The 25,000-nt window shown below is 33.5% G+C and overlaps 1 protein-coding gene across 5 annotated transcripts in view; it reads right to left on the reverse strand.

Moving 5' to 3' along the window:
* LOC135216682 (putative inorganic phosphate cotransporter) overlaps positions 1–25,000 on the reverse strand; it is a 75,256-nt gene that overhangs the window by 4,879 nt on the left and 45,377 nt on the right. For 4 of the 5 annotated variants that reach the window (XM_064252086.1, XM_064252085.1, XM_064252088.1 and 1 more), the window contains 3 exons: positions 13,871–14,104; positions 13,366–13,453; positions 7,944–8,170 (listed from right to left, as the gene is read on the reverse strand). In XM_064252086.1, the coding sequence (XP_064108156.1) occupies positions 7,944–8,170; positions 13,366–13,453; positions 13,871–14,104 (549 nt within the window). Of the gene's footprint in view, positions 1–7,943; positions 8,171–13,365; positions 13,454–13,870; positions 14,105–19,355; positions 19,551–25,000 lie in introns of those variants that run through there. The other variant, XM_064252089.1, reaches the window with a different exon arrangement.

Consider the following 25,000-nt stretch of genomic DNA (forward strand, 5'->3'; position numbering starts at 1 on the left):
GGAAAATAAGATAATCTTGTTGATATCACTTTGATTGATCATATTTGGTGTATTGTATTATTTAGTTTTTTATTGTAACTGTTATTTTTGGTATTGAGAGAGACTGGTAGACAGACAGATATATCTATCTTCAGATAGATAGATTGATATTGTATCCATAGTTATGCAAAAATATTTATAGTTAATCGATATGTTAAAATATATAGTTTACAATAGGTAAGTAAAATATCGGAAAGATTTTCTTCCCCCATTTTTTTTTCTTTAAATAAAGATTCCATATATAATAATTACGTCTTCGAAGCCATATTTCCGGATTCGACGATGTTGATAGGCCACAGCATCAGTTTGTCGGAAGTTTAGACGTAATACGGTTATCAAGCAATGTAAGAACGTGATAAAGGGATACTTTCGCGAGAGAAACCACCTCATTCTAAAGAATATCGCTTCTGACATTTTAAATTTTTGGGGGAGGGGGGTTGGCGGGGGCTGTTGAGAAGTACGTAAGCTTGGTCGATGCAGGTGTAGAGCGGATCAACACTTTTACCACTCTGTACCCATTGCCGTTAAAGTTTATGAAAACGTGAATAAATTGCAAAATAATACTGATCGTAATCCCATACTCTGGATGACAAAAGACCACCTCGGTTCCAACGCCATATTAAGGAATTAAACCGAGACTAGTCAGCTGTCTTGAATTTGCTTCTTGGGTTTCTACATTTGCAGCCAGAGCGTCCTTTGATTTGTGCCGTCGACTCTTCAGCAGAAAGGTTCCGACTGGGGTGATTGAACAAATTTTTCATTCAAACTGCTAAATTTGCTAAAAAGGACACAGGCATGAAGGGTCACGTGGAGGCTCCTAAAAGGCTGCAAAAATCTTTATTGGGAAAATACTACGGTCTCCCTAACTACCTACTAAGAAAATTGCAAGGAGTACAAAATAGACCTGCCAGATTAATAAGAGGATTGCGTTGACCCTGGGTCACCCATTGGCAATTTCAGACCGCGACTTTCGTAAAGGCTGGGTTTGGTGATCTATCTCCACAGTCGCGGGGCTTGGGCTCACCCCCAAAGAAAGAAATGTCAGCTGATACCGACTCCATGACAACATCCGCAATACAGCTTTGCGCAATTTGAGATGAGATTCCGTATTTACGTTGTCGTACGCGCGAGTAACCGATAGACCACAGCCACATTTAACGGTTTTTACAGGACAGTGAGTTACGCGAAGGCATGACGATTTTTCCACGATTTATTTGCGATTTAGTTACGTAATATTCCGACTTACGCAACGGGATTGTACTGAACCGTGAACATGGATGCCACCACAAATTAAATATATATATATAATAATATTATTATATATATCTATATATAATATATATTATATATATATGTGAATGTTTGTGTGTTGTGTGTGGTAAATATATATATTATATATCTTATTAATATTATATGTGTATTATATATGTATATTGTATATAATATATTATTATATATATATATTGTATGCTATATATGTTCTGTATATACGTATGTACTCTATGTATATATATGTATATTATTATTATATATTATTATGTATATTATTATATATTTTATGTATATTATAATATGTATTTTATATATATGATTCTATTTATATGTTATATTATATATTGTTTTATATTTTTTTATTTTTTATATGTATTTTTATTATTATATGTTATTATATTATTATGTAGATATAATATATGTATATATGTAATTATTATGTAATATATATATGGATATATATATAGTATACATATATGTATATATATAGTATATAATTTCTATGTATATATGTATTATATATATGTATTATATGTAATAAATATACTATATATATGTATATTTATATATAATTATTATGTTTTAGATATATAATTATGTATATTTATATTATATTATTATATTATTAATAATATTATGTATATTATATATGTATATATATTATATGTGTGATATATATATATATAGATATATATATTATATATATATATGTTATATTAATTAATTATATATTATATTATATTATATATATTTAATATTATATGTATTTATATTATCAGATATGTTATTATATTATATTTATATATATATTTATAATTATATGTATTATATCTTATTATTGTTTAATTTTTATATATATGTTATATTACTATACTATATATTGTGTTTATATATATATATGTATATATATCTGTTATATATATATATGTATATAATGTATATATCGTATCTATATGTTATTATATGTATATAATTGTATATATATATATGTTATAATATTATATCATAATTGTATATATATATGATATTTTTTTAAATTATATATGTATTATATATTATTTGTATATTATATATTTATAAGGTATAGGTATATTATATAATGTATATTGTATATGTATATTGTATATAGAATATGTATTATGTATAATACATGTAAATTATATTTATAATATTAATTATAGGTATAATAATTATGTATATATATGTTATATATTGTTATTGTAATATATATTTTATATATAATATAATATATTATATATGGATATTATTATTTATATATTATGTAAATATATGTATATATTCTTATATGTAATATATATATTGTTTATTTTTTTTTATTTTTTTTTATATTTTTTTTTTTTTATTTATGTTTTTTTTATTTTTTTTTTATTTTTTTTTATTTTTTTTTTTTTTTTTTTAATTTTTTTTTTTTGTATTTTTTTAATTTATTTTTTTTTTTTTTAATGTCTATATCTATCTTTTTTTAATTTTTTTTCCCTTTTTTTTTTTATAATTTTTTTTTATTTTTCATTTTTTTTTTTTTTTTTATTCTTTTCCAAAGGGGTTTTTAAGTTTTAATAACAATTTGTTTATTTACGAACCAACTTTCCGGTTTTAGGGGAGAAATCAGGACATGTTTATATAATTAGCCAAACATAACGTATAATTAATTATTTTGATTACAAATACCTTAGATCTATTATTTTGTAATTAGAATGATATAAATATCTGTTAATTATTTTACAAGAATTATTTTATCCATAATAATTATTACAATTAAGGTTAATATTTATATTAATAACTAAATGATTTACATTATAAATTATTTTTATAAATATATATCATATAATATATTGTTATATATATAAATTATATATATATAATATCTATATTATATATATGTATATGATATATATGATAATATATGCCATTATATATATGTATATAGTATGTATATATATATATCTATATATATATGTATATATAATATTACAGTTTATATATATACTATGTACACATATATGTATATATATATATATGTATATATATGCTATATTATATTGTATATATATGTATATATGTATATATATGTAATAGATATATATGTATCTATAGACTATAATGTATATATATATGATTATATTATATATGTATATATATATTGTATATGTATATATATCTGTATTATGTATAATATATGTATATATATATGTATATGATATATATATGTATATGTATATATATATGTATTATATATATATATATTATATGTATATATATACGTATACATATGATATATATACCATATATATATATATACATATATAACATTATATATATATCACAATATTTTTAAATGTTTACATATATCATATATATACATATATATTACATCTAATAATTATATACATAGCTATACATATTACATATATATACATAATATACATATATAATACATAATATACATATATATACATCTATATACATATATCTATATACATATATATATATACATATATACTAATTATCCATATAATATATACATCTATATTATACGTGTATATATATATTGTATATAAATATATACAATTTATATTCATTTAATATTTATAACATATATATATACATATTATATAACGATATATATATATACATATATCTCTATATACATCTATAACCTAAACCTGATCTATATATCTACATGTCTATATATCTGTATCTATATATCATGTATATATGATGTATATATATATACCACATCTATATATATATATATATATTATATATATATGTATATGGAAATGTATGTATATATATATATATATATATATAGTATTGAATATATATATATGTATATATATATATATATATATATATATATGTAATATATATATGTATATATATATATGTCTATATATAGGTATATATATCTGTATATATATATGTATATATATGTATAATATATGTTTATATATATGTTTACATATATATGTAAGATATATATGGTATATACTATACGTATATATATATAGTATATATATATATAGATATATATAAGTCATATCACATTTCCGTGTAATTCAATAATATATCGAGATATATGTATATGATTATATATATATATGTAGTATATATATGTATACTAAATGTATAATATATTATGTATCTATATATGTATAATATGTATAATATATGTTTATATATATGTTATATATATGTTATATATAATACATATATATATATTTATATATTATATATATATATATATATATAATAAGTCTATCACATTTCCGTGATTCATATACATATATCGAGCTACAATGTCCTTTAATATCTAATTCGCTCTACCTCGGAATTAATATATTTTCATATATGCTTAACCGAAGGTAGAGCGAATTAGATATTAAAGGACATTGTAGCTCGATATATATATATATATATATATATATAATATATATATATATAACAACTAAATAGTTTCCATTTATCTCCCGTTGATTCAGATTGTTTCAGACCCTCATAAATTTTCATGATCGTATCGAGTCATTGGTGTTGACCCCTTGTGTGTTGTGCAACTTTTATTTAAAAAAAAAAAAAATCCTACCGCCAGGGTAGAGGCGGATCGAGAGGATTCAGCGACCCAAGAGGTCGTCTTCGTGAGTATATGTCAACTCCCCTCCAGGGTCCGTTCATTGGCAGGAATCAGTGATATAAAATACTTTTTCATACTAAAGAAAATAATTTTGAAAAACTATCAACATTTCCTGAATAAAATATTTACATAGTTTCCAAATATAATTTCTTTTATAAGTAGTATTCAGGGTCATATTTATCTATATCTGAAGTTCTCAAATTATATCAAGAATAACTTCTGAAAATCTTTAATGCAATATATATCTTATTGAAAATAGAAAAATTTCTCTTCATTTCTTATACTTCAGAACATGCTAATAAAATTAATTTTATTGCAATGAACTCACTAAAGAAAATCGCCTTGAAAAACTGGAAATTTCGTGAATAAGATTTAAACTTTATCTTCATTTATATTACCGAAGATATTTTCGTTTAGGTTGTATCCAGTGTCATATTTAGCTATATCTGAAGTTCTTAAATTATATCAAGAATACAGAAAATCTTTAATCCAAAATATATTTTACTCAAAAATTGAAAACCGAGGCGGCTGTTGGTAATTAAGCCCTTGAACTATATTTATAGGCTGCCGACGCACTTGACACATTCTGGGTCACTATGCAGCCCCAATGCGCCCGTTGTGGGTTTGCCAAGTACTTGGCATATGTTGTACTGAATGCCGTAACTCGCCATTGCTATAGTTACACCTTGCGTAATCAAATGCCGTAACTCGCCATTGCTAGTTACACCTTGCGTAATATAATTAGCAACTTAAAAAAATATAATTAGCAACTTATTTTGAAAACTAACAACGGCCAGCCAGAGGGAATCATCCCTGTGGAGGGCTGTAAATAAAACCAAGCAAGTAAACAAGAAAAAGACACCGATTAATCAAGCCATTTCACAGACAAGAAGTCTTTTAGGGCAAATTTATTTTCTTCGCCTTATGCTAAAGCACGCAGGGGAGAGGCAGCTTTGGTAAACAAATATTTGTGTTTTTAGTCGCAAAACTTAGGCTAGATTCACCGGAAGTATGGCTGGTGTATAGATAATGTTAGGGGTGTGAATATAAGGTGTTATTTGTAGTATTTTCATCTTATGCGAGGAGTTTCTTACAGCCACGGGCAGTGTTTGAAGAAACCTGGTATCTGCTGTCCCTCATTGGTAAGTTACAAGTAGGAGGAATGGAATGGAATATAGAACCTAGGCCAAAGGCCAAGCACTGGGACTTATGTGGTCATTCGGCGTTGAAAGAAAAATAGAGAGCAGTAAGGTTTGAAAGGTGCAACAGGAGGAAAACCTACCAATTGCACTATGAAGCAATTGCTAGCAAGAAGGAAGAAAGAGAAAATAAACAGAGGTAGAGTAAAAAGAATGAAAGGAATTGCAGCTAGGGGCCAAAGGAGCACTGCATAGAACATTAAGTGGCTTTAGTGCACCGCGTGACGTGCACTGTTGGCCCTACACCCCCTACGGGACAAGCAGGAGGAACTCACGAGTTTGTCGAATGATGGTGCCACCATCTTTTGAACATTTTTAGCAAAATTCATATCTCATTGTCATTTAGGACAAAGGGCTCCTTTGGGTTGCAGGTTTCGTTTTTATCCTTCCATGGATATTGAGTGAAATTATACTTTCAAGGCAACTGAATCGTGTTATAGTTAAGTGTTACCTGGGGATGTTTCAAATTCATGGAAAAATACTAAGGCAAAGGAATTCATTAGCTAAAATTCTAATTTACGCGCGCATCTTTAAGCAATGCCCTGTTTGAGCTTTCAGATGAGGTAATAAGTAAAATTTTAAGATGGGAAAGTATAAGGGTATGTCAGAATAAGTATGCTAATGGTACATTTATAGGAACAAATGGAAGCCCCAGAAAAGCTGCAAAAATCTTTCCTTGAAAAATGATTGCTTTAGTCACTGAACAGAATAAATCTTTTTTTTTTTTTTGGAGAGAGGGGTAGATTTCCTTTTCATCGCCATATACAAAAGCATAACGTGAATTGCTTTCATCTCTTGTATTGCAAATAGTACCAAGTCATGTCATATCGAGTATTCAGGTAGTGGTCAATAAAGGTTTATTTTTTTCCTGGTTATAACGATTTGGGTGTTAATTTGGCTGAAGTACGTGTCACCTACTCCGAGGTGCTGGTACTAAGCACCGTTTGGTAAATGTAAAGTAAAAGGCCGCACGAAGATAGTTTGTCTATATAACCTGTCGACCACACAATATAGAAATGGGTGTATATTATACTTTGATCCCCGAGGGTGTATATTATACTTTGATCCCCGGTGGGCTGCGTCCACTGTTTTGGGGGCAACAGCCCACCGCCATCTTGAATTCAAGATGGCAGTGAGCAGCCTCGATAGCTTAATTAAAGTAGAGGCTGAGATAAAGAGCTGCTCACATCCAACTTCGGAGCGGACACACTTTTATTTTGATACCACTCACCACATTCACATCCTCTCCATTCTTAATATTTGCGTCTGTCGGAGTGGCAAGTTGAACAAATCAGCGTTCCCCTAAGCGAGCCATTCACTCTTAACTTACAATAATGAATGGTTTTTTCATGTACGACACAAGAAGTTTTAAAGATAATAGAAAAATAGAGTTGGATCGATCTGTATGTACGAGCACCAGTCAAGCACATCCGCCGCACACTGGAGTAACATACAAGTATTTTGCGAACTGTATATTTTAATAAATCTGAAGCCAACATGAAGACGGAATTTTCAAATTCTGTAACTATCCAAACATTTTGTGAATGGAACAGTGCCCCCTTCGCAAACGTAGCTGATTAGTTAACAACGGATTTTACAGTGCTCCCGCTGTTCCCCTGACTATTCTGGAAATACCCAAACACACCATGAGGAACTGCTTCGTTGATATATCCATCATGCGATAGTAGCTTTACCTCTGGAATGAAGACCAGATATACGTAGAACAGAAGTTTCACCCCTTTCAATTGAGTGACAGACATTTAAAAGCACCCACCACCAACCTTTTTTGTTCTCATGGTATCTCCCTCCTGGCCAATGTACTCGAGCTCCTTTGAGGAAACTCTTGGATGTTTTTCATGGCTATCCCTGATGAGAAGAAACCAAGGTATCCCCCATATGACGCCTAGGATACCAAACAGATAGAAGATGGAGGGCCATCCCCCAATGAAACTAGAGCTGCTGAGCAGTCCACCGAGAGACATCGCTGCCACTGTTCCCAAATTGCTACCTGAAAGATGGTCTTCATTAAGTACATGGATGATTAAAAATAAATGGTTACGCTTCATTCTTCTAGATAAGATTTACATTATTGCCTGCGAGTTCGATTCTCGGCCATTCCATTGAGGAGTGAGAGATGTGTATTTCGACATGGTTCGGAAGTCACGTAAAGTCGTTGGTCCCGTTGCTGAATAACCGCTGGTTCCATGCAACGTAAAAAAACACCATACAAATAAATAAAAATAAAGTAAACCTACAAGAGATTCAGGAAAACCTACAGAAATCATCTTCGGCCAGTTATCAATGGGGCCTTGTTACAGGAAGTTTATATTGGCGTAGAGGGGCAGTCCCTTAGTGCTTGCTCTCCGTAGTGCATTGCATTCATTCCTGAAGGGAGTGTGCACACTTGCTTCGGAACCTAGCTGCATTTAATTTTTATTCTTTTACTTTACCTCCATTCCCACTTCCTTTCTCCAGTTTTGCTGTCCAAGTTCACTACTTGTGCAGCTGCGGTTTTCTCTAGGTTCCACCGTTAAAAGCTCGTACTTAGTTAATAAGCAATCAAAACTATTGCTAAATCTTACATTTGGAATTACACCATGGTCAATCAAAGTCAAGATAACTATTTCGCCTTTATGCTTATTGATTTCGCGAAGGTAAAGGTCTTTTTGAAGAAATGTTCAAAAGCAGTAAATTCTAAATTTCCTAACTAACGATGGCTTTCGCTGTTTGAGAGCTGGTGATTTACTCCAGGGCCCAAGCATGAGGGGGTGGGGGGTGGGTACTAACAACTTTCCCGGGGTCCGGCAGTCAGGGGCCCCGCGACAGCAGCTTATTTATTTCAATTTATCTTTTGAGAGAATAAGCAAATTCCAAGGATGAGGGATGCTCATTGGGCTCATGCTCCCCTAACGATTAAATTAATTAAACAAGATGACGGAAACCATATAGACATAGTCATGATCTTGTAATCAGTAAAGCATGACAAAAAATACAATATATTACGGAAACATTGAAGTATAACACTTTTGTATGCAATTTGTATCATTGCACGGCTCTCGAAATACGAATATGATATTCGATTTGTAAACAGACTTTTATTATTATTGTAGCATTTCATTTACGGAAATTTGTAAATTTTTGGGTGGAATTAGTTTCTCAAGTGCAGGTGCATAAAGATCTTTTTAGTAGGCCTAAGAGGATTAAAAATTATCTTAGGTCTGCAATGACCGAGGACCGTTTGTCAGGCAAAGCCCCAATTAGCACTGGAAGGGTTGAAGCTGAATCAATTGACTTTGAAGCAGTGATCACAAGATTTAGTGAAAGAGAGATTAATCTACAATGTATGTATTTGTACTTTGCAGAATGTAGTGTTGTAAATTGTTGTATGCATTCCTCTGAGCATTTATAAATGGTTAGATTTTGAATTCATTTAATATTTAAACTAGATATATAAAGTAAATTTGTGGCATTATAAAACTACATATGGAGGCCAAAGAGCGCCCATTCAAACGTCTGAAAGGTGAGTGGAATGCAGAATAGGCTAAGTTGCCTTAATGCCAGACTTAGGCCATAATGAGCAAAAAAACAAAAGCAAACAAACAAAACCAATTCAGAATAAGTGGATGGAAAGTAAATTCTGTTTCAAGTTAAAAGCTTTCAGTTAATCTGTTATACAACTGAATACGTATATTTGATTTGAAAAGGACAGGGTAATAAAAGTTGCCAGCGAAGAGGGGGAGAGAATGAACAAAATTTTCAGCTGTATTTATGTCTCAAAAAATCCCAGATGCAAGATTATAGGTTGTTTAATAATAATGTACATTTCTTAAAATAAAATTATATATAAAAGATATTTCAAAGACACTTCAAATCCTGGATGCAGGAAAATTTTTTAGACCTCCAGTATAACCTACATATTTTTAAAGTACATGGGGGGGGGGAAAATCTGTGCATTATTCAACTCAATATAAACGATTTATAAGATCCAAGTAACAGAAACAATACTGTGGAATATTACGCTTTGTGTAGGCCTATGGATCTTGTCCAGATTATCTTAATGAATTAAAAAATAAAAATCGAACAATTATCCCTATGGCTACTCATCCAGGAATTATAGAACTATTGGCTTTTTCCAGCAAATTGCCACATCTTTCGATTCCTCAATCACTGCATGGTCATGAGAGGGTTGCAACGTCCCGAGTGAGTAGGCCTAAAGTAGAAAATAAATAATTCAAGGGTAGCAGCCCTATGGCCCTACAATTTAACGAAGCGATTTACTCTCGTAAATTAAAATTTACAAGTTGCCGGAAACAAAATGGTACAACAATAATAATCTTCTGTTTATAAATCGAGTATATTCGGAAGCCGTGCAATGACTAATAAAAATTACAAACAAAAGTGTTATACTTCATCGGTTTTTATGATTCATTAAACTAGATCTTTAAAAAAGCATTACTTTTAGGCAACACAAGTATTTCATAAATAAACTGAGAGAAAAAACTTGTAGCATGCATATAAAATTGTCAATTAAGAATTATTTAAACATAAATTACTATGGGTGATTATCGTACACACAGTAAGAGTGAGTGGTAGGATAATGACGTCATTGCCCCAAGCGAATTCTAAATGGTGATTGGACCTATTTTTTCCCATAGGCCAGTCTTCTCACAGATCACAAATATGCCTGCCGGGGGGATGGGGGGGGGGGGTGGCGCCGTTAAGAGGAAGGGTTCAAGCCTGGCCCCCGGTTCAGGCCTGAGAGGGTGATGCTTTTAGGTTTGACTGATACGCTCGTGACTTTTGCCTGGGGAAAGGGTCCTGCGTCACTTGTATGCTCTATTGTGCATATTCTGGTCTTAAACTCTTGTAAATTGATATTATTTTTTTTTTTTTTTCTTTTTTTTTATGACTGGGTCAATGCCCTCCGCGTAAGATCCAAACTTGTCCAAGAAAACATCCGTGCTCGAATCCGGCGGTCTATAAAGCTAAGGTCACACATTCACGTATCAACGCACTCACGCCCACGCATGAGCGGAAATTGGTAGCTGGCAACAGCTTACGTCAGTATGCCGTAAATGTTCCGTAAAACCTACCTTAGGATCGTAGGCGTGCGGCGACCGGTCGGGCGGGCGCTGTGCACCACCCGAGTGAGCCCCGCGAGCCACTCATACATGGAACTCTCTCGGTGGCCACGTACAGGCCGGCTCTTTTGTACCCTACGATCCCACACCGTTGTGCGTGGGGCAAACGTGAAACTGATACAGGTCAGCAATGCAGAGCATTACATTCGCGGCGTTCCTGTGTCAGTGTTACGTGCTTTGCCACGCGCTACTTAGGGATTGTGCAGGAGTTCGGGCTTGCTTGCGTTACTACACTTACCAATCATTAAATGGGTACCTCACAAATGCCAGACACCGGAATCTTCATCACAGGTAATAAACGACTGAATACTCTAAAGGCAACAGTGATCCCTTAAACAACTTACAGGTATTGCAGAAAATCAGGCTAAGTTCAATAAAACAGGTGTGAGGTAATCTTAGTGTAACTAAATTAATTAAAGGGCATCACTCCATCAACAACTTTAAAATTCTAAGTATTTCCCTGATTTCAGAAGTCTAAGTATTTCCCTGGTTCTAACTCACTTCAAGTAAATTGAAGGAAAACAGCTTAATTACCACTCTATATTTCTACCTAAGCCTAATATAACATATAACATACTGGTGAAAAAGAAATCACTTATAAAAAATTGTAGAACAAAAATTTATTATTAAGCTCAAAATTTATAAGTGAAATTCACAATCTCAGGGAAATTAACTGTTACTTGAAAACAAAGCAAAGTTATTCTTGAAATTGAAAATTGATTCTCAAGTGCTAAACAACACTAAATCTTGAAAAGAATTCTAAGTAAATGCAAATCAATTCACAAGAGTTAAATTCATTTAAATGTGCAATGATTAATTAATGAAAACAAGTAAGTTAATCAAATTGTGAATGCAAATGAAAACAGAAAAATGTGGAAAATACCAAAATTGCAAAAAACACTAATCACACAGAATATAAAAATTAAAATACACACATCAATAAGAAATATGGATAAATGCAAAAAAAAATAACTTCAAGTGAAACAATCACAAAACATAAAAATTTGCAAAGTGAAAAACTTGAAATCATTCTCCAAACCTCTGTAACTATTAGTTGCAACTAATAAACTTAAAATAACACGTTAGCTTGGTACCAATTTTCTTTCTGCTGCAGCTAACTCCAAAAATTTCACCAATTCACAATATTTCACTAAAGAAAAGGTGCCATTACACACTTGTACAATGTTTGTTCAGATTCCACAAAAAGCACTAAATAGTACTAAATAACTCTAAGAAATCCAAAATCTAAAATTTACAAGTGACCAATTTACGTTACGTTAATATGAAATCAAAAGTTATGTGCGAGAGAGAGAGAGGTTTTCGTACGGAGGCTGAAAACAGTGGATTTTGCACAAAACGTTTTGGGCATGCGAAAGATGAAGCAATGCTTCTAGAAGCTTCTAATATGACTTAACTTTACAGAAAAATTATGAAATCTTCACGTGCTATTCGGCAAAGACATACACATATGAAACCAGTCCTGTACATAGTATGCTCAACAAAGACATGTACTCGTCGGAAACAGAAGTCACTTATCAAACGTGGTGACAGATTATGAAAACAAAACGGAGATCTCCAGTTCCTCTAATCAAACGTGTTGACAGGTTTCCAAAACAATTTCTACCTCGGAATGGACATAGTTAATCTCTCTCTTTTTACATTCTAAGTTATATTGACTTTTGCATTATGTTATGCGAAATCTGAACATACATTTTTAGAGATCCTGTAACTCTATGCTAAATAAGGAATCTGAAAATGTTGCAAAACTCTTTTCTAACATTTCATACAGTCAAGGAGAGGATATATGTGTTATAAAAGTAGCAGCATATAATATATATATATATATATATATATATATATATATATATATATATATATATATATATATATATATATATATATATCAGCTTGATACCATCCAATTTCAATGAGGTCCTGTTAGTAAACACACACACACACACATATGTGCGTGTAAATGGACCCAGGTCGACGGCAGATCAGTAAGAGCTCTTGAGTGTTAGAAAAAAGGATGACTGAAAATAAAGGACTCAGGCTCATTTACCTATATAGATGTAACTTGTGTATTTCGATCTCTCCTTTGGTATCACCCAAGTGCTGATAAGAACTGCCAAGCTTGGAAGCGTTCCTCCCTACAGAGATAGAAATTTTGTTTCAATTGATTTGCTTCTTTTAACAACTTCCAAGATTGTTAGTTTTAAACTTGTTGCTTAATTATTCTATAAAATCTTTGCAGCCTTGATGGGCCTCGGTTTGGGCCTTAATTTTTCGGACGTCACATAAGAAAGGCACTGTACATATCCGTCTGGCCACTAAACAACAAACATTTATGGTAACAAATTGTATAAAATGCAACTATATCAAGCTGTTACTTTAGTTTACCATAAAGTTTGAATGTTTGATTTGTACGTAATGCACTATGGAAATGGAACTCGTTGTGACAGACATTTTTTTTGCATTTAAAATTTTGATTGTGCGTCCATGTAGTTAAAGGTAACATTCAGCGTGAAGCGTCAACCCATTATGATGAAAAACCAAACGATTCTTACTTGAGCGACTCCTGCCAGTATCCTGTTAGCAATCAAGAGCCACTTAGACTGGTAAGCACAGAATGGCGTCGCGATACTAAGGAGAGCGGGGATCACGATGCCAAGGCCGAAAACGAGACGGCCACCCAAATACTCGGCTGCTCGCCCTCCAAGGAAGTTCATGGGTGAGTAGCCCCAATAGAATGCTCCCAGTATCAAGCCCAGGTCTCCTGCGTCCCAGTCGAAGTCGCCTGGCTGTGGAAATCTTATGCTATATTCAAATATCTTAAAAGGCTTGTGTGTGTCCATCTTCAACCTCCAAATTCCCGTTAATAAACTGGCTGATCTCCATTTACAAACTTTCACAAAGTATCTGTAGATATGCAGCAAAATTGACAAGTTCACAGCTTTCCAGAGCAAAATTTAAATTTTATCATTTTAGACTGCTCTCTGGAATCCGCGAAATCGGGAAAACCTTGGCCGTAGAGTTTTCCAACTATTCACGGTGAGGACCAAGGCCACCCCAGGCGCATATTCCCGAACTTCCCACACCCAAATTACCTATTGTATACCTAATTGAACTAACCTAACCTAACCTAGGGGGATGGAAAAAAAAGCGGGGCTGGTGCAATACTAGTATACTTCTCGGGAATTAGCACCCGTACGGACTACCAAAATAACATGTGTTCGATTTTTTTCTAAAGAGGTTCCCCACTACAATTTAGGGGTGCTTGGGGAAATTCCATTAAGAAATTGGCCGAAAATTGTCTTTAAAACAAAGCAGTTTTTCTCCCCTAGGCGCACAGGTTTCCGCACATGTTTAAAAGTTGATAGTTGATAGATCACAAGTTAGTTATGGGTTGTTGTTCTTATATAATATGCGTGTTTTTATATACTTGAAAATGCATTAATTAGCTATGGGTTCTTATTAATATGCATGAATTAGCTATGTCATGTAGAACAATCATGTGCTCATCTTCGACACCGGGCTGCACTAAATGCAGCATAAATCCATTTATTTTGAAATGGACCTCCCATTTAAGGGGAAGTTTCATGAGGTCGAGTAAGACTATATTTAAGAACATTTTTTTTTTTTTTTGCCGCGCTTCTGCTGGAAGAAAATAATATGATGCTCTAGTCGAGAGAACAGAAAGGGGGGTAAGGGAGGGGGGGGGGGGGGGGGGGGGGGGGAAGACTCATATGTGTGTTGTATATGGATGGAGGTCACGTGTAATCTTAAATTCGATGTATAACGTTTTAGGTGTCCACTTTTAGGGACAATAAATTAACGATTGTATGTTATGATAAATGACTCCAGATTCGATGGAAACCCCTACAAAACAAATATTAATGCTGACCTCAGTTTTAATAAATTGTGTTTATATATATATATATATTTATAATATATATATATATATATATATATATATATATATATGTTTATATATATATATATATATATATATATATATATATATATATATATATATATATATATATATATATATATAAGAGGTTCAGGAGGTCCATTGATACTAAAGATGAGGCCAAGATTTATTATAAAAAACGTTTCGCACATCAACTTTGTGCATCTTCAGTCTGTAAAAGAGAAATGCATATATTAAAAACTAAAAAACAGGATTCACAATAGTATTCATTAAATGCAATAAAATATAAATAGTTAAAAAGAGAAGAAGAACCACTGAGGTACCAACCGACTAGAATGGAATGGAAGCAAGGAATGATTTTTGAGAGAGCCAGTCCAAGACGTTGACTATGCCAGATGTAGAGGTGAAGCCGAGGTGGTGTTATTCAATGGGGGAACCAGCCTTTTAATAATTAAAGATTCCAAGGTAGTTAGGTGGTCCGGGTCTTTAGTATAACCTATTATCGAGAAGTGCTGTTTTGATACATTTATTTTGCATTTGGTGGCATGATTCTTGATACTAGAAAATTCTTAGGATTACTAATTCTTTGACCTGTTCTATAGCTGAAACCCATATGGCTACAATATCTCATCTGCAGTATCTTCGAGTCGAAGGACTATTGTATGCAGCCATAATGGGTCTAACAGGTGTGCCTGGTTTATGAATTTTCGGTAGGCCATATAATATACTAACGAAGAACCTGTGACATGTAATTGCTGGTATGTAGTTTCATTTATTACCCCTTCATTTTTCAGTTTCCTTAAGAATCTATTGACTTTATCTTCTCTTTTGTAAATATCGAGAAAGTTGGGTCACCATGTAGTTGAAACTTAGTGGTATCAGATAGAATGGTTTCAATTTTTTCTATGTACTCCATTTTTGTTAAGAATCACCACACCTTTGCCTTTATCAGGTTTGCAAATAATTATATCTTCCGTTTTTTCAATTCAAGTAATAATTTATCATCCTTTCTAAAAAATGGTGTCCAGGAGGTTTTAAGGTTAGCATATGTCATATTTGGAAACAGAATTTTTAGACAATTGTCCTATTTCTTGTAAACCAATGTATTACAGAAGATATGTTGACGACACATTTGCACTTTTCAGATACCAGTGGCAAATAGCAAAATTTTTGGACCACATTAACGTACAACATCCCAACATTAAATTCACAATGGAGATAGAAAATGAAAACAAATTACCATTTTCTGGACATTCTTGTCACTAGAGTCAATTCAGAATTCACGACTGCAGTATATCGAAAAAAGGCGTTCACGGGATTAGCCAATAACTTCTATAGTTCTTGTCAGAAAACCTTTAAAACTAATACCATATACACACTGGTCTATAGAGCTTTGAAATATTCATCCAACTGGCAAATTTTTCATAACGAAATGGAATTTTTAATAACCTTTTTTCAAAAAAACTCCTATCCCAAAGACATTGTATATAACATAATTAACAAATTAGTAGGTAACTATATCCAACCGCCTCCTCCGCTAATGGATGTCCCAAAGAAACTGATGTATGCATCGATTCATATATAGACTCGAAGTTTTCTCTTAGACTTCTCACAAATAATAGAACAAGAAATTCCTTATCTCAAAATTAAAACTCATCTCAAACAATCCTTGCAAAACAAATTGGCTCGCTTTTTAATTTCAAAGATCGTCTGCAGGACTTCATGAGATCCAACGTTGTATACAAATTCAAATGCGCAGGATGCCCTGCAACTTACGTGAGATAGACTCGAAGATTACTGCAGATGAGATATTGTAGCCATATGGGTTTCAGCTATAGAACAGGTCAAAGAATTAGTAATCCTGAATTTTTCTAGTATCAAGAATCATGCCACCAAATGCAAAATAAATGTATCAAAACAGCACTTCTCGATAATAGGTTATACTAAAGACACGGACCACCTAACTACCTTGGAATCTTTAATTATTAAAAGGCTGGTTCCCCCCATTGAATAACAACACCTCGGCTTCACCTCTACATCTGGCATAGTCAACGTCTTGGACCTGGCTCTCTCAAAAATCATTCCTTGCTTTCCTTCCATTCTAGTCGGTTGGTACCTCAGTGGTTCTTCTTCTCTTTTTAACTATTTATATTTTATTGCATTTTAATGAATACTATTGTGAATCCTGTTTTTTAGTTTTTAATATATGCATTTCTCTTTTTACAGACTGAAGATGCACAAAGTTGATGTGCGAAACGTTTTTATAATAAATCTTGGCCTTCATCTTTAGTATCAATGGACTCCTGAACCTCTTATATATATATATATATATATATATATATATATATATATATATATATATATAAACATATATATATATATATATATATATATATATATATATATATATATATATATATATATATATATATATACACCATTTATTAAAACTGTCAGCATTAATATTTGTTTTGTAGGGGTTTCCATCGAATCTGGAGTCATTTATCATAACATACAATCGTTAATTTATTGTCCCTAAAAGTGGACACCTAAACGTTATACATCGAATTTTTAGATTACACGTGACCTCCATCCATATACAACACACATATGAGTCTTCCCCCCCCTTCCCCCTTACCCCCCTTTCTGTTCTCTCGACTAGAGCATTCATATTATTTTCTTCCAGCAGAAGCGCGGCAAAAAAAAAAAAAAATGTTCTTAAATATAGAGTCTTACTCGACCTCATGAAACTTCCCCTTAAATGGGAGGTCCATTTCAAAATAAATGGATTTATGCTGCATTTAGTGCAGCCCGGTGTCGAATGCATTGAGCTACATGAATGTTCACATGACATAGCTAATTCATGCATATTATATAAGAACCCATAGCTAATTAATGCATTTTATATAAAAACACGCATATTATATAAGAACAACAACCCATCTTAACTCTTGTGATCTATCAACTATCAACTTTTAAACATGTGCGGAAACCTGTGCGCCTAGGGGAGAAAAACTGCTTTGTTTTAAAGACAATTTTCGGCCAATTTCTTAATGGAATTTCCCCAAGCACCCCTAAATTGTAGTGGGGAACCTCTTTAGAAAAAAATCGAACACATGTTATATTGTGTATGTATGTGTGTGAGTTTTTTGCCACAGCAGCTTTCGCCAAGGGACTTTTGCCTTAGAATGAATAAAACATGTCTAAGGTATGAGAGTATAAGAGTATTATAAAGTAAAGTTTTTTATCTAAAATCGAAAAATCAGGTAAAAGCAAATAAAGTTGCAATTAATTTTCAGCGTGATTACAAATTCTATGCAATAATAAAAATAGTACATATAAGTGAAAATATAGTTTTAAGAAAAGCAAGTTTATTGCAATACTTCGTAAAAATGAAGTTTACGCTGCGAATCTTATATCGATACAATCCTATGTATTCTAACATAAATATCTTTGCACATTTTCTTTTACATTTTCTTCGTGCATGTTCGGGGTCAATTCTTTTCTTCTTTGCTAAGGCACTGTTCGTGTTTTTAAAATGTTTATAAATCCAAATATTTGGGTAAGTGTTTGTGATAAAACCTTGTAGGGTGTTGTGAAACCCTTCTGCACGACTATTGGTGTGTCTGGTAAATGATTCAAAGGTCCGCTCATAAGAATTCCACACACGTACCCACAGCAAATGTTGGAGCGACTCTTCGCGTACGGGGCCCCCCACCCACCCCAACAACATATTGGGTTTCGAAATAGGAAACAAGGGCTTGGGGCAAATCATCATTGTCGACTAGTTCCACAATCCACCAATAACGTCACTAGGGTGAACAAACGCAAGTGCTAAAAAACATTTAACCAAGGTGTTAAATTACGAATCTATTTGGTAGCGCACTTTAGGGCCAAAATCAGAATTTTTTCTGAAAATATTTTTGGCTAAATGAAACCAACGTCCGGTTACAATCGCATATGGAAAATTATTTTAGGAACTATTATAACTGGCTCTCTCAAAATTAGCCATTGAAAGTTTCAGGTTGTATAAGGCAAAATCCTTTGGAACGTGATGAATGTTTCGTATGTCTCCGTAGAATTGTTAGGGTGTAGACAAATATTATTGGTATACTAACGTTATCTATACGAATGTGTAACGTTTACAGCTGGTCATATAAATCACGGGTACACTTGAACGTTCCATCGCAAGCTTAATCTGTGCACCTCAGTGGCATTCCTTTCAGGGGTTAGAGAGATGTGTATTTCTGGTGATAGAAGTTCACTCTCGACGTAGTTCGGAAGTCAAGTAAAGCCGTTGGTCCCGTTGCTGAATAACCACTGGTTCCATGCAACATAAAAACACCATTAAAAACAAACAAACAAAACAAGCTACATCTTTGTCATTTTTCAAGTCATCTAATCCGGAATTTGTGCCGAAAAATAAATATTTTGTTGACGTTATGTTTTTCATTCTTAAAGTGCACGAAATACCTAATTACCTTATTGGATACAATTACTTATAAGTCTTGTTTAAAAACAACTTGCTTGAAACGTGACTGTCGTGCGGGTAAGACGTGTCTGAGAAGTGCTCAGTGAAAAGTGTAACCCTAGAGCGATGTTCAAAGTGAATACGAAGAGGAGAAAGTCAAAGGAGACACCAGATGTAGAAATTAAAACAGGACAGGCATTGGTCAGAATAACATATAACCGTTATCAACAAATTTGATATCAGTAAAGCACTTAAAGATGGAACAATACAGAAAACACTGGATGAAGATGAGTCAGCCCAACTTGGAGTGAGGCAGCAACCAGCGGTTATTGTTCCAATGAAGTTGTGGATGGAGGAACGTGCTGTGAAATAAGCCGTTACATGGTTCCACTACGATTTTTCGGAAACATAATGCAGATGAAGTTGAAGAAATAAAAGCAAAATAGTGGTATTAGCAGAGCTGATTCAGGATTCGACTCGAAGAACGTGTGGCGTCATGACCAACATAGATGAAATTCAGTGCAAAATTGACAATGTTGCGTGAAGGTTATAACAAATTTGGACAAAACTTGAGCAGAATCACTCGAAACAAAACAAAATTCTTTAGATCAAATCTACAGACGAAGAGAGGACAACAGCAGATGAAATGAAGCAAATTATGAGTAAAATAACGGCGCCAGTTGAACAGGTTAAAACAAGGGACGCACACTTATTTGTAAGATTTCCAGAGAGGAAAAACTTAGAAAAAGCAAAAACAGATTCAGGGAATCGGTAATATATCAGTAAATGAGAAGGGTACACTTAAACCCAAAATAAAAGTAGTGTTTGTTCCCAAGGATGAAGATGACCTTGTCAATAACATTATAAAGAAAAATCCATGAATAGGTACTACTCTCATTCATTTCTGAAGACGACGACCTGAAAATTGCAAAGGAAATGAAAGCCAAAGATATCAAATATAAGCACTATATATCATCAAATGCACACCACAAATACGAAAGGCTATCTAAGATAGAGGTGACAAGTAGTATACGCTGTATAGCCGTTGTAGTGAGTACGACTGTTGCATGCTCTATCAATGCAATAAATGTCAGAAATTTGGTCATATTGCAGCAAATTATAGAAATAACCAAGTCTGCCCTAAATGCGGTGCATACATCAAATAAATGCACTAGCACCACCTTAAAATGTAAAAATTGTGAAAACAAAGGCAATAGTGAGACTGAACATAAAATACATGATGGAAACAAGTGCATTGTATTTAAAGAACAATTACTATCAAGGGCGAAAAATAATACGGATCATGGCTTTGACTAATAATAATCTATGCAATTTAGTAAACTTAGTAAGAAATATAACCAACACTATTAGAAATTATATACATTATCACAATCTAGATATATGTATGATAATGGAGACTTGGCCAAGTGATTATTCCAAAATAAACTAAATGACGCCAGGGACTCACAACTTTTACCATATACCAAGAGAAAACAGAAAAGGTGGAGTGGGAATCTTTGTTGGAAAAGTATACCAAGTATCTATAATGAACCAAAATGTGTTCAATACATTTGAATATATAAACCTAAAATTACACACAAATAAACGCATACAAATTATAACAGTCCACAAACCACCAAGCACAAGTAAGAGATCATTCCTAGACGAAACTTGTTAGCTGATAAAATAAATGTACTGATTTGTGGTGACTTCAACCTGCACTTATAACATAATGATGACGGTTATGTCAAAGAATTTATAGAATTTCTTGAAAGTCACGACCTTATAAATATTGTGGAGAAACCGACATCATTATTGAACCACACCATCGACTGATACAAAACAAAAACGATGAGATTGTGAGTGACACAAGTCGAGCCTTATAAGATGCCTGATATTTCCGAAACATCAACTAGTCACATTTAGTATAAATTCATGGAAAGGCTATGCAATGAAAGAAAAAACTACTACTTACTGAAACAAAACCAACTTAAAGCTGATAAATTTATTGTTGAGGGCATAAAGAAAGTAGGTAAAACAAGCCAGGAGTGCAAGTGTAATTTGAACATGTAAGCTGTTTTACAGACTACAGAAAAAGTATATTAGCATCAAACTATAACGATTAATGTCCCGAAGTGACAAGGCAAATAATAGTTAAAGAAAATACCAAGTGGTTTAACAGTGAATTGTGTGAAGCTAAGAAAATGAAAAGAAAAATGGAAGATCTATGGAAAGGATCGAAAAAATAAAAAAAAGTAATGAAAATTGGTCACTGTATAAAACAGCCAGAAATTAGTACAACGAATTAATTATGAAAACCGAAAAAAACATATTACAAATTAGGACTCAAGAAAAAGTTCTACCTGATGTAACCAGTGGCCACAAACACCCGGCTGATAACTTTGTGAACTACTTTGAAGAAAAAATTGAAAGAATCTGTCATAATTTAGAAAAGGGGGTCCGTTCTGATCTCCCATTGATAATAATGAGTACTAGCAAATTCAGTAAGTCTGAAGAACTGAACATAATGACTTTGGAAAAACAATGAGAAAGGTAAAAAAAAAAAAAAAAAAAAAAAAAAAAAAACACACCTCTTGTGAAAATTATCAGTTTCCCCATAAGTGACTCGAGAGGCAAATAAAACTTTAATCAGTTGCAGGAGCTATATTTTGATATTGTCCAAATGAGTTTAGCACAGGTATTTTTTCCAAATAGTGAAAAACTTGCTTTTATAAAGCCGGCTTACAAAGGGAATGGCGATAAAGTAAATCTTGGCTTTTACTATAGGCTAATATCGAACCTGTCGTTCTTATCAAAACTTATAGAAACGTTAGTTCACGAACAAACGAGGAAACACTTGAAACAACTCAACATTATACCTGATGATCAGTCAGCTTACAGGAAAAAAACCACTCGACAGAAACTACATTGTGCGCAATTACAAGTGATATGATAAAAGTTATGGCAAGTGGAAAATGTGGTATCCTGGTTGTACTCGATCTAAGTGCAGTATTTGACACAGTTCACCATAATCTGCTGCTTGAGGACCTGAGAGCAGTAGGCATTGAAGATGATGTACTCAAATGGTACAAAAGCTACTTAGAAAACAGGAAGGTTAGAGTGGTTATATCAAATGTGATATCAGAAAAGAAAGGCCTAACTAGAGGAGTGCCACAAGGCAGCGTCCTGGGTCCACTGCTATTTGGCATTTACTAGAAAATATCTAAACGAAGATACTCTGAAAACAGTAATTTGTAACCAAATACTTTCGAGGCTTGACTACTGCGACGTTATATACCACGGCCTCCTAACTACCTACTGCAAGGAGTACAAAATAGAGCCGCCAGATTAATAAAGGGAATACGTTACCGTGACAGAATAACCCCGCCACTACGAGCTACGTTGGCTCCAAGTAAAAGCCAGAATAGAATACAAAATACTTCTTTCAGTCTTTAAAGACCTAAAATATGTTGAACATATGTATGTATTTGTTTGAATTCTGAAAGTACATGTAATAACTAATTATCTTATCTTATTCAATATGCATTTTGTGGCAAAAAGTCCTTAAGGCAAAAGTACCTTGCGGCAAAATTACCTATGGCCAAAAGTCCGTGGCGAAAAGTCCTCCAGCGAAAATTCCAGCGGCAAAAATTCCGGTGACCATGTAATATATAATGACTATATAATATATAATTGCTTACATTTCATGGGAAAAAAATGCACGCTCAGATAGTCGGCAACGCTGTGCTGCAGGAAATAAGCATCGGTAATGCTGCTTACATTCATAAATAGGTTGACAAAATTATTGTGCGGTTGGTAGGCCGGGAGCATATTCCCGATCTGTAACCCAAGTACCGAACCTTCCCAGAAAAGCGGGACGCTATATCTTTAAAACTAACCATAGAATCTTTTTGATAAAAGTCTCATTATGTTCCTCACACCAAAATTATGATAATCATCTAATAATGATTAATCTATCCTAACCTGGGGGCATGGCTAAAAAACTGTGGCCGAGTATACGCCTCGGGAATTTGAGCCGGGCGAAAGAGTTTGAGGTAGAGGGTTTGGGAAGCCCAGGCATGATGGATGGATGGGGAGGGGTAGGCATCGTTTGACTTCTCAAGATCTTTCGCGACAGTCACCTGATACATCATCACAAGTCACGTTGTTTATCGCTTTTAATTGGTTAAAACGGTTTACATAATTTCATTTATGTATTTTTTAACGTTTGCACTATTGACAAAAATGCGTATATCATAACGCATTATTTTTGCTGTTAAATGACTGATTTGGATTGCATCATAACATTATGTCATGATAACATCCTTCTCTAACTGGCTACATTTAAAGAATATCAATGCACTTGTTGGCAAAGTGTGCTTCTCTTTGTCCAGTTGCTCGTCAGTTCACACTGCTGTGTGGCAGGTGCTGTGTAAGCTGTGTATGGCCCAACACCACTTGAAACCTCAGAAGAAACTGGAGAACATCAGGAGATCGAGACAGGTGGATCAGTAGAGGAGTAATTCATGGTCTGGTCTACCTTAGATCACCAATAAGATGAAGAAGTACGTGATGGACTTTGGGAACAAGACTTCCAGGAGTCAGGCCAACAAGGTGATGGCAAACCCTCCATTGAGGAACTTGAGCACTTGACCTTGATGTGGTTTCCTCATCAAAAGGGGCTGCTAGCATTTGCATGGCTGAAATGAAGGCTGCTGCAATGAAGTTCGCAGGTCTGTCTACATGGGTTGTGGAATCTAAGGCATTTGAAGGTTGGCTGTTTTGGTTCAAGATTCAGAGCTGCAGTTACTGATGGTGAAATGCAGGAATAAGCCCCTGAAGACAACAATAACAGTAAAGACAAGTTTTCATCTCAACCAGCACATAAGTATAACCAACTGAGAATGCTCTTCGATATGTTTAGCGACATTATGAAGAATCCCATCCTCGAACTTAGTAACTTCCCTGGGCCTTATAGTGCTGAGGGCGTTTGGGAAATGCGGTGGATTGTGATTGCAAAGCAGAAGCTGTAAACTTATCCTCAGGGGATCTTCAATAGCATCTTTAGACCCCCAACCCCCTTTGTACCCAAGCCCATCCTCATCCACTTTTTTCAGTACATAGCTCAGAAATGTAGGCGAGTAAATTGACACCCATGGTTGATGTGCGAGGTTCATTCAGTCAAGAACCTGATTTCTCAATAACCAAGACCCTCTAGGCACCTCAATACCTCTTCCAACCAGTTTGCTACTACTTGTCCTCGAGGAGGCACTGGAGCTATACTTTACCTCA

The sequence above is a fragment of the Macrobrachium nipponense genome, chromosome 6 (genome assembly GCF_015104395.2).
Source record: "Macrobrachium nipponense isolate FS-2020 chromosome 6, ASM1510439v2, whole genome shotgun sequence".
Taxonomy (NCBI): domain Eukaryota; kingdom Metazoa; phylum Arthropoda; class Malacostraca; order Decapoda; family Palaemonidae; genus Macrobrachium; species Macrobrachium nipponense.